Below are 12,239 nucleotides of genomic sequence, written 5' to 3'. Positions count from 1 at the left end.
CGACTGCACTGCTCAGCTTGGTGTCATCTGCAAACTTGCTAAGGGTGCACTTGATTCCGTCATCTATGTTGTTGATAAAGATGTTGAAGAGCACTGGTCCCAAGACCAACCCCTGAGGGACACCATTTGTGACTGGTCTCCACAGAGACATAGAACCATTGACCTTTTGGCTTTGTGGTGCACGCTACCACCAGAAGGTTTGAAACATACTCAGTGCTTCATGCCACTATCGGAAACACCATCCTGGGCCTTGAAAAGAAAGATTTATGGCAAGGTGACACTCCAGAAAGAACTGAATCAGAAAACAGGACTCAATTCTGAAACAACCTCATAGACACCTGGAACAAAGAATATGGCTTTGAGTAGGTGTATAACATTCCCTGTCATGCACCAGCCCCTGGGAAGACAATAATATGGTGGACTTTTAAAAACTGAGAGCAATGGATGATGGAACATTCAAGCATGGAGATACAGATTTAGCAAAAGCCATTTGGTTAGTTAATACTCAATTATTTGCTAATTGATATGGTCCTCCCAATTGAAACCTGCATGTGCTGTAAAAGGGGATAAAGTCCCTGAAGAGCACGTACAAAAAACATGCTGGGGAAGACAGTCTGGGTTATTGCTGCCTCAGGCAAAGGCAAACACATCTGTGGGATTACTTTTGCTGAAGATGTGGGACTACTTGTTGAAAAATGCATAGGGTTTGGCAAGTCTGATGTGTATCTTGAGGGGATTTGATTTTGTCAAAGAATAGCCAATGATTTTAATTGTAAGATGTTAGTTGCTATATGATGCCATCATTATATTATGCCATCATTGCTATGGTTGCTATATGTCATGTCAATGTTATTACAGTAAGAATCACCCAAACCAATGAAGAAAAGATTTTGGTGGAACCAAGCGAAGTGAAGCGGAGATGGAATCAGAGCTGACCTCATCATGCAACTATCCAACACCATGCACCTTCTCTCTTGCCCTCAGAAATGCCCCATTAAGACAGGTGGAGCCCAAAATTATAAACTAAATGAACTCAATGGACATTTTAGTGGGAAGGCTTATAGACTAAGGGTATGATATCTGTGTTTATATATCAAAAGACAAGAAGTGTGGTGGTGATTAACTGGGATGTATTGGAAAGTGTGGGACGTGAGCACGATGCACATGGAATAAGAGGTAGATATTGTCCTAGTTTTGACTTGGATAAGATTAATTTTCTTCCTTGTATCTGTTATGGTACTGTGTTTTGGATTTAGCAGAAAAATAGTGCTGATAACACACTGATATTTTAGTTGTAGAACATTGCTTACACCGAGTCAAGAAATTTTCAGCTTCTCATCCTGGCAAGGTAGAGAGGAGCTGGGGGACTGGAGATGCACCAGAAGTTGTGGGGGACACAACCAGCACAGCAGACCCAAACTGGCCAAAGTGGTATTCCATACAATATGACATCATGCTGAACAATAAAACTTGGGGAAGGTGGCCAGTGAGGAGCTCCCATTACTTGGGGGTTGACTGGGCATCAATTAGTTGGTGGTGAGTAATTGTGTTGTGCAGCACTTATTTTGTTACTCTTTTCTCTGTATTTTTTTTTATTTATTTTATTCTTTTCTTATTAAACTGTTCTTATTTCAACCCATGAGTTCTGACACTTTTACATTTTCTTATTCTTTCCCCTGTCCCAGTACAGGGGAGTAAGTGAATGGATGTGTGGTGCTTAGCTGCATGACAGGTTAAATCACAAGAATTGATTATATAGGAGCTTGACACCTGACCTTAACACCACATTTACCTTTGACTGTTACTATTAATTCTGCTTAAAAGGACCTACGGGGACGTTCATAGTGACATAAGACCATGAGTATGACTGTGTGTCATTCAGTTCCCTGCAATTCCAAAATTTAGAGAAAAAAAAAAAAATTTTTTTTGGACCAGCTTGCTTCAGCTTCTGAAGTACAAACCAGAGTTTTTCATAACTTGAATTAATTATAAAATCCAATGTTTTTATATGGTTTTCTTATCTTTCCAATCTCTCATTAAACCTGCTGATGCTTCTGCAAGGAAACTGTTTTGTTAAAGAAAACCCTTTTGACAGCATCCTTGATTTCCTGGTTCCTTAGGCTGTAAATTATGGGGTTGAAGAGAGGAACAACAATAGAATAGAAAGCAGACACAATTTTGTGTGAGTCATGAACTGCAAGTGTTTTGGGCCTCACATAGATGAAAATGCTTGTTGCATAGAAGACAATGACCACTATAAGGTGGGAGGCACAGGTGGAAAAAGCTTTTTGGCAACCTTGTACAGATGAAATGTGAAGAACAGTGAAGATAATATAGGCATAGGATAGCATCACTATGGAGAGAGGCATCAGGAGAATAAATAAGGCAGCCACAAAATCCACAAGAACAGCTCTTTCCATATCTGTGCAGGCTAAGTTCAAGAGAGGCGAAACATCACAGAAGAAATGGTTAATTATATTGGGTCCACAGTAAGTTAACTGAGAGATAAAAAATACTTTACATCCAGAAATTAAGAAACCAGTCAACCAGGATCCCATAGTAAGGTAGACACAGACAATATGTCTCATAATGGTGGAGTAATGGAAAGGCTTACAGATGGCAACATAGCGGTCATATGCCATGACTGCTAGGAGGAGGCACTCAGTGTTTCCCAGGCTGAGGAAGAAATACAGCTGTGTCATGCATCCCATGAAGGAGATTTCCTTTGCCTCTGATACAAAGCTCAGCATTGTCTTGGGAAGTGTGACTGTCACATACCAGATTTCCAGGAAGGACAAGTTAATTAGAAAGAAATACATGGGGCAGTGGAGGTTATAGTTTGTCCAGACAGCCAGAATGATGATTACATTTTCTGCTAAAACTAAGATATATGCAATGAGAAATATTGCAAAGAAGAGAATCTGCAAGTGAGGAGCAATGGGAAATCCAAGAAGGATGAACTCTTTGACCGTGGTGTGATTGCCAACTTCCATGTCTCCCATCTACCTCTGTAAAGACAATGACATCAATGATTTATTATTAGTGAATATAATTCACTTGTCTCTCTGTATCTCTCTCTCATTTTACAGTTGTTTTACATTTCTTTCACACTACGTTAGTGTTGATAGTGCTATACTTACTAGTACCGTTAATCATTAAGATAGTCAAAGATATGCTAGTTAAAAGAAAATTACCGTAACTCAAGAGGATTATGAATTCTCTGAGCTACATAATGCCTAACTCCTATTTGACCTTCTACAGAGAATAATCTGTTACTCTGTCTTGTCCTTTTCTAAATTTTACAGTGCACTAATCTGTGGGTTTGTGAACAGAGTTGCCAGAAAATCAATCCCCATAGATACTTGTGAAAATCACAGCTATCAACATCATTAGCAGCATCTACGTAGTCACTACCAATGCATTATTACTTTATAAAGTAGAAATTTTTATAAAACTCAGAACTTAAGCTGTAGCTATAATGAAATTAAAATAGCTCTCATAAATAAAGTTTTTCTGCTCTGCAGACCACACATCCAGAAATTGTGCTCTTAATCCACAACCCAATTTGAAAATTTTCTATATTGTGTCCCATTTTCAAAGAATTTTGAAAAATTTGCGTCTTCCCATTTTGCAGAATATGTTCCAGTTCTTGTATAGAAAGGGTACAAACTTGAATAACTACTGAGTTTTGGGGTCCTCTTTCCCCAAGGACAAATTCAGTTGGATACTATAGCTATATAGTATCCAACTATGATATAGCTATGTAGTACCACTTAAGAAACTTCAAGATACCTGAGATTTCCAAATGTGTGTATCAGCTGAGATACAATGAGGTACTGTAATTATCAATTACTTTTAGCTAGATATAACACAGGACCTAAAGAGGACCTCTGACCTGGTGAAATGGCAGCTGGGAGCTGAGCAGAACATTTCTGAGCATCTCAATGGTGGACAATTTATTCAAATCTTTTTTGTTAAGTGGAATTGGTATCTTGACTTTCTTGTCTTTACTGATGTAAGTCTGTTAGCTAACATGCAACCATAGAATATCCTCAGTTGGAAGGGACTCAAAAAGGTCATCTAGTCCAACTCCTGATTCCACAAAGGACAACCTAAGAGTTAAACCATATGCCTAAGTGTATTGTCCAAACACTTCTTGAACACTGACATGCTACTACAAGAGAAGTTTTGACACATACAGACTGATTAAGTTATCTAAATAGTTACTTACTATTATTCAAGATAGCCTAAGCTATCCAATATACACCTATGAGTTGTTACATGCCCATCATTAATTGGAGGTTATCATCTATTAGACAGCTTTAGACACTTTGATAATTCAATCTTAACTCCTATCTCAAATGAGAACACCTACATATAGACCCCAAAGTTAAGAATTCTTATGCTGAGAGCTGAATCACATCACTGCTGTCCGGTTATTGGGGAGAAAAAGAAACAAGAAAAGTGAAATCCAGATAACATATGTATCTGAATGAAAAACATTGATTTTTTTTCTCATTTTTCTTTGTTAAGAGAGCCAATGTTGGCTTTCACAAACTTATATGTCTAAATTCTAAAGGCTTCAAAGTACATATTTTTGTTATTAAAAGCAAATCATATGGATTATACCTTAAAGAATTTCTTGAAAAAGGTTTCAGAACTCTTGCAATCTATTACATTAACATTCATAATGTGCTTAGTTCTTAAGTGCCTAAATATAGAGGTCTTCATAGTGTCTTTTTGTAACAGTAGTCCTTTTTCTCAAAGTTATTTGAATGAAGAAGGGAAGGGAAGGGAAGGGAAGGGAAGGGAAGGGAAGGGAAGGGAAGGGAAGGGAAGGGAAGGGAAGGGAAGGGAAGGGAAGGGAAGGGAAGGGAAGGGAAGGGAAGGGAAGGGAAGGGAAGGGAAGGGAAGGGAAGGGAAGGGAAGGGAAGGGAAGGGAAGGGAAGGGAAGGGAAGGGAAGGGAAGGGAAGGGAAGGGAAGGGAAGGGAAGGGAAGGGAAGGGAAGGGAAGGGAAGGGAAGGGAAGGGAAGGGAAGGGAAGGGAAGGGAAGGGAAGGGAAGGGAAGGGAAGGGAAGGGAAGGGAAGGGAAGGGAAGGGAAGGGAAAAGATTGACAAAAGGTATCTTTGATTGAAAGATATCGTGTGTGTTGTTTTTTTTCTTTGCATGAAAATTCATGTTGTATGAGAAATAAGATTTATTTTGTGGCTTCTCGCTAAAAATATTTAGTTAAAAATGTATACATTTTATCATATTTTTACCATCTTCCTTAACCAATATAATACATGAAAGACACAAAGTATTATTTTTATTTACAGTAAGAAATATTCAAATAGCAAATACTACAATTTCACTTACAAATTTGAATCCTTCTACCAATGTTGAATGGATTGCTTGATGTTCAAAGAAAAGGTGAGAAGTTCGGAGAGAATGTGCTCTGATATCCATTTATGATTTCTTTACTTTCCTGAAGACTTCATTTGTGCATTTGGTTAGTTCTTCCAAAGGGACCAATCAAAGAAACAAATAATTGCTTCTCTTCCCCAGCCTGGCAGTAGTATTTGTCATTGAACTTAAAGACATGTACCTGTTGTAGTTTAAATCAGCAGGCAGCTAGACAACATAGAGCCTTTTGTTCACTCCCCCTACTCTACAGTGGGATGGAGAAGAAAATTGGAAAGAAAAGTGCAAGAAGTCATGGGATAAGATAAGGAAAGTTTTATGTTAAAGGAAAAGAAGAAAAAAAAAAAAAAAAAAAGCAACTAAAAGAATAACAAAAGAAGTGATGCAGAACACAATTGCTCACCATCACCCAAGCAATGCCCAGTCAGTCCCCAAACAAAGGCATCCCCCTTGCCAATACTCCTCTCCCCTTCAGCCGCCCCTTACACACACACACACAGTTTTATGTTTTAACACAGTTACGTTTTTTAACACAGTACTCGAGGTGTGGCCTCACCAGAGCCGATTACAGGGAGACAATCACTTCCCTAGACCTGCTGGCCATGCCGTTTCTGATACAAGCCAGGATGCTGTTGGCCTTCTTGGCCACCTGAGGACACTGCTGGCTCATATTCAGCCAACTATCAACCAATACTCCCAGGTCCTTCTCTGCCAGGCAGTTTTCCAGCCACTCATCTCCCAGCCTGTAGCGTTCCTTGGGCTTGTTGTGACCCAAGTGCAGAACCTGGCACTTGGCCTTGTTAAACTTCATACAGTTGACCTTAGCCCATCAGTCCAGCCTATCCAGATCCTCCTGCAGAACCTTTCAACCCTTGAGCAGATCAACACATGCATCTATGTTGTTGACATCTGCAAACTTACTGAGGGTACACTCTATCCTCTCATGCAGATCATTGATAAAGATATTGAAGAGAACTGGCCCTAGTACTGAGCCCTGGGGGACACCACTGGTGAGCGGCCTCCAACTGGATTTAACTCCATTCACCACAACTCTTTGGGCCCGGCTACCCAGCCAGTTTTTAACTCAATGAAGTGTACGCCAGTCCAGGCCATGAACAGCCAGTTTCTTCAGGAGAATGCTGTAGGAAACGGTGTCAAAAGCCTTATTGAAGTCAAGATGGAGCACATCCCCAGCCTTTCCCTCATCCACTATGTGTGTCACTTTGTCATAGAAGGAGATCAGGTTCATCAAGCAGGACCTGCCTTTCATAAACCCATGTTGACTGGGCCTGATCGCCTGGTTGCCCTGTAAGTGCCGCATGATGGCACTTAAGATAATCCGTTCCATGAGCTTCCCCAGCACCGAAGTCACACTGACAGGCCTATAGTTTCCCAGGTCCATGCTCTGGCTCCTTTTGCAGATGCACATCACATTTGCAACTGGGACCTCCTCTGATAGCCAAGCTGCTGATAAATGATGGAAAACGGCTTGGTCAGCTCTTCCACCAGTTCTCTCAGTACCCTTGGGTGGATCCCATCCGGCCCCATCGACTTGCATACATTTAAGTGCTGTAGCAGGTTGCCAACTATTTCCTCATAGAGTATGAGGGCCACATTTTGCTCCCTGTCCCCTTCCACCAGCTCAGGGGACTGGGTATCCAGACAGCAACTGGTCTCACTGCTAAAGACAGAAGCAAAGAAGGCATTAAGCACCTCAGCCTTTTCCTCATCTTGCCACTAAGTTTCCCCCCGCATCCAGAAGAGGATGGAGATTCTCCTTAGCCCTGCTTTTTGTGTTGATGTATTTATAAAAATATATATATATTTTTTGTCATCTTTAACATAAGTAGCCAGAATGAGCTCCAGATGAGCTTTGCCCTTTCTAATTTTGTCCCTGCACAGCCTCGGAGCATCCTTATAGGCCTCCTGAGTGGTCTGCCTTCTTTTCCAAAGGTCATAAACCCCTGAGCTCTAGCCACAACTCTCTGTTCAGCCAGGCTGGTCTTCTTCCACCCCGGCTTTTCTTTGGGTATGTGGGGACAGACTGCTCCTGAGCCTTAAAGAGTTCCTTCTTGAAGAGTGCTCAGCCTTCCTGGACTCCTCTGCCCTTCAGGGCTGCCTCCCAATGGACTCTGCCAACCAGTGTCCTGAACAGCTCAAAGTCTGCCCTCCAGAAGTCTAAGACAGCAGTTTTACTGGTCCCCTTCCTTACTTCACCAAGAATAGAAAACTCTACCATTTCATGGTCACTCTGCCCGACAGCTTCCACCAGTCCCGGATAGTCTCTGTTTGTGAACAGAAGGTCTAGCAGGGCACCTCCCCTGGTAGGCTCACTAACTAGTTGAGTCAGAAAGCTATTTTCCACACACTCCAGGAACCTCCTAGACTGCTTTCTCTGAGCTCTGTTGTGCTTCCAGGATATGTCTAGGAAGTTGTAGTCACCCCCCTTGTCACTTTGTGTTGAGGAGGTCCAAGTCGATGAATGAGTTGCTCCAATGCTTCAATTGTGCTGTTGATTAGCATGTTTGGTGGGTTTAGTAAACAGCAATCCTGACACTGTATCAACGGTAGTGAATATATATTGCCACACCCTCAATGGAGGCAGGGGGTCAATGTAATCAACCTGACAGGTATTTAAAGGCTACTGACACCGTTTTATTTTCCCCTGGGGTCTATATCATGCTCTTAAAGGTAGCTGTCTACAAATAGCACAATTATGTGCACATGCCTTTTACATATGTAATTGTAAAGGGGGTTGATTGTGAGCAATGCACAAGCAGTATGAGCTGATCAATGTCCGCAAGCTATACATGCAATTTATAGCTTGACCATATACCTTGGCAGAGGTCGTATCATCTACTTCCCTGTTGTTTTGCGACTCAGAAAAATTGTCTTTTTGGTGGGGTGAGACACACTTTACTTTTAAGAGATACTTAAAGGATATTTTGCCAAATTTCATAGAATCATAGAATATCCTGAGTTGGAAGGGACCCTTAAGTACCATCAAGTCCAACTCGACACCGCACAGGTCTACCCAAAAGTTCAGACCATTTGTTGCCATATGTCTGCCCTCATACAGGGTATTTCTGTATATGCTAATTTTCTTGGTCCCATCACAGTAACCGCATTGTGAGGCTTTTGTATACAACCCAGCTGTCAGTGTACAAATAATGCGCCTTTCCTTCAAGGATAGCCAAGGATGCTGCAATCAATTCAGCGTACTGACTGGATGCCTGTACACCTGTTTGCTGCAATATAATCCCTGAAACTGGAGCATACACAACTGCTCTCCATTGTCTTCATCCAGTTGAAGTGTATGTTGCACTCCCATCGGTGAACCAGGCATCTTTTTTGTGCTCTTCTGTTAACTCATTGTAAGGGTGTGCTTCACCCACAAGAGATTTGGGGAGGTATGTGGGGTGGGGGGTGTGGGGTATGGGGCTTCCCATAGTGCAGGCCCACAGTTAAAGGATACACTTCCTACGAGCGTGGTTTCTGGAGTGATTACATGTGGTTTTCCTGGCAGGAATCATTGCTGTAAATAATGTTTCCAATGTGTGGCTGCCTGGTCTATCCCTGTGTGTGCCCTAAAAGAATTACCTGTAACCCACCTATGAATAGTTAAGGGTGGATGTACAGTTACACTGTCTTGGTCTGCAATTCTTTCAGTTTCTTGCACTGCCCAAACTATCTTTAAGATTTGTTTCTCCATCAGGGTATGACAGAGAAACATATGCATGGCAGATCTTTGGACCCAAATCCTATAGGTTCTTTCTGACTTTTCAGCCCAGTCATTTGCCATAATCCCCATGAAACTATATCATTTAGAATTGTTATTTCTAATTAAAAAGTGTATCACTGCCTTGGAGTATATAATTGTATATGCTCAGAGCATTTTTGTAGGCATCAAAGGCTTCTTGTTGTTGTTTGGTCCATTGCCAAACAGCTTTTTTTCGAATCATTTTTGCAGAGGGTGCTTTAATACTGCCAGATGTGGAATAAAGGTTCTCCAATACCCTAAAATTCCCAGGAAAGTCTGCAGTTGTTTCACTGTGGTTGGCACAGGGAATTTCTGGACTGTTTGCTGTATCTTTTCTGGTATTTCTTTAGTCTGTCCATACCAGACTGTTTCTAGAAATTGCACAGTAGTACTAGTCTTTGTATTAATTGCCCAGCCTTGGTCTTGTAGGTGCAGTTTCAGTGATTTGAAAGGTACTTTGATTTTTTGTTTTGACTCTGCCATAATCAGTAGATCATCAATATAATGATAAATAGTGATGGTACCTGACCATACTGCTAGTCAGCTGCTATCATTTGGTGGCTAACAGAGGGACCGTGTATATCCCTGAGGCAGAACATGAAATGTATATAGCTTTTATTGCCAGGTAAAGGCAAATTGGTCTTGGCTTTCTAAAGGAACATCTATCAAAAAGAAAGCATTAGCAAGATCTATCACCACCTTCCAGGGTTGCAATTTGTTTGCTAATTTTCTCTATGACAGTAACCATGTCTGGCACTGTAACTGCAAGTTGGAGGGAGGGGTGACTTCATTCAATCCTCTATAATCCACAGTCATTCTCCAAGTTACAACCATCAAACAGAACACATGTTCACATGAGAAGTTCTTGCTGCACTTTTAGATAAAGGCAAGGATACAAGTGGCATGATCACAAGTACTGAAGGCTCTACTATTAAAAATCAAATGACAAAGTTTACCCTGTTGCCAATGGATGCACACATCACAATACAGGCCTGAACACCAAGCTGTATATGCAGCATGGCACAAACTTGTGCCGGCTCAGGTTAAAAATTGCATGGATTAGGATTACTAACTCGTCCATGTACAATTGCCTTTCAGTCAGGATTACTGTAAGCCAAACATGAGGTCATGTGAAAGTATGGCTAACAAAAATAGTATACATACAGCAAGAGTGACATTTCTTGTATACAGCAAGATTGTAATAGTATAAGAAAATCAGACAATTTGTTTGACATGTACTTAGCTCTCTGTATCTCTGTCCATAGGGATTTGGCTAACTGATTTTCATTGATATCCATCTTCCTACATGGTTTTGAAAACAATAGATCTTATTATTAGGTTTTCTAAAAGAATTTTTTTCTATTACTGAGAGCATGGTAGGAATTATTGCATTATTATTGTAGCAGAATAATTTACAGCCAGGTGAGTTTAGTCATGTAAGCATCCTCACAAATAGCAAGGAGATATTTCCACATAGAAACAATGATACAAGTTCTTCCTTACCAGACTTCAGTGCAACAAGTCATTGATGACTGAAGCAACCATGAAGAAGTAAGTAGTAGAGGTCCTACCCATATGCATTTCAAGAGGGAAGCCTCTCAGGAGTGTCCTTGCTCATCAGTATCCTCATCCTAGGCACCTGTGACTAGAGCAGCTTGTGACTATGATCTTTCTCAGAACCTCTTTCACTTCCTTGTTCCTGAGACAGTAGATTAGAGGGTTTAGCGCTGGAGTGAATACAGCATAAAAGATGGACACTATCTTGTTGAGGTTGAATGGATGGATCCTTCTGGGCCTGGCATACATAAAGAGAGTGGCTGAAAAGAAGATGATGACAACAGTGAAATGGGATGTGCAAGTGGAAAAAGCTTTTCTCCTTCCCTGGGTTGAAGGCATACGCAAGATGGTTGACAAGATACAGCAATAAGAGAAAATAATGATCAGGAGAGGTACCAGAAGGATCACCAAAGCCAGTGCAAAGTCCACTGTTTCTGCAAGGGACATGTCAGTGCACGAAAGGTTCAAGACTGGAGAAATGTCACAAAAGAAGTGGTTTATGACTTGTGGGCCACAGAATGTGAGGCGTGAAATAAAAGATACCTTGACCAAGGAAATAGAAAAGCCTCCTGTCCATGAAAGAATTGACAGCTGAAAGCACAACTTGTGGGTCATGATGGCTGGGTAGCGCAGGGGATGACAGACAGCCACGTAGCGGTCATAGGCCATTACAGCCAGGAGGACGCATTCAGTGCACATGAGGGAGATAAAGAAGTATAACTGGGTCATGCAGCTGGAGAATGAAATGGTCTTGTTCTGTGACCAGAACCCAAACAAAAGCTTGGGCAATGTTACTGAGACATACCAAATCTCCAGGAAGGACAAGTTTCCCAAGAAATAATACATGGGCTTCTGTAGATGATGGTTCCTTTTCACCACAAAGATGATGATTGCATTCTCAGTGATTGTCACCATATAGGTGACAAGAAAGACCAGATAAATTAAGGTCTGGATCTGCATCCCATAGGAAAACCCCAGAAGAATGAACTCATCGATAGTGGTTTGGTTCTTCATAACATATTGGGTACACACAGCTATCCCTGCAGATGTCAAAGCAGAAGAAATAGAAAAATGTTAAGAGTTCCACAAAAGGAAGACTGTGTGAAGAATTAGGTCACTTAATAAACTGTTTCCCATGGAAACTGTTTTTCACTAAGTAGAACCAAAATTTACGACCAGAATGAAGTGAGATGTCCACCCATCATTGTTTCCCTTGATTTGTTATCTCGCTTTTAATAGCAACACTGGAAAAAGCAAAACAAACCAAAAATGAACGAAAAAGCACCAGAAGACCTTCTTAAAGTTATCTGTTTTCTTGTAGTATAGAGAAGACAAAAAAAAAAAAAAAAAAAAAAAGAAAAGAAAAGAAAAGAAAAAAAAGACTAACATTCACACTGCTGAAAACAGCACCACAAAAGCTCAGATAGTATGTAGACAAAAGTGTTTAAGAAAAAATAATATAAATTGAACAGATCATTTTCAAAAATATTACAGATTTTAGTAGTTAATGTTTTTAG

The 12,239-nt window shown here is 40.8% G+C and overlaps 2 protein-coding genes across 2 annotated transcripts; both read right to left on the bottom strand.

Annotated features, from left to right (window-relative positions):
- Positions 1 to 2,036: 2,036 nt before the first annotated feature.
- LOC119714011 (olfactory receptor 6A2-like) lies at positions 2,037 to 3,014 on the bottom strand. The gene has a single exon (XM_038168573.2). The coding sequence runs from the start codon at positions 3,000 to 3,002 to the stop codon at positions 2,037 to 2,039; it is 966 nt and encodes a 321-aa protein (XP_038024501.1). The 5' UTR covers positions 3,003 to 3,014.
- A 7,777-nt stretch (positions 3,015 to 10,791) lies between these two features.
- Positions 10,792 to 11,736, bottom strand: LOC119714010 (olfactory receptor 6B1-like). Its single transcript, XM_038168572.1, has one exon. It carries the CDS (start codon positions 11,734 to 11,736, stop codon positions 10,792 to 10,794), a length of 945 nt encoding a protein of 314 aa, XP_038024500.1.
- Between the last annotated feature and the right edge of the window lie 503 nt (positions 11,737 to 12,239).

This window comes from Anas platyrhynchos, chromosome 28 (genome assembly GCF_047663525.1).
Source record: "Anas platyrhynchos isolate ZD024472 breed Pekin duck chromosome 28, IASCAAS_PekinDuck_T2T, whole genome shotgun sequence".
NCBI classification, from domain to species: domain Eukaryota; kingdom Metazoa; phylum Chordata; class Aves; order Anseriformes; family Anatidae; genus Anas; species Anas platyrhynchos.
This window is presented reverse-complemented; position numbering and strand designations above follow the sequence as displayed.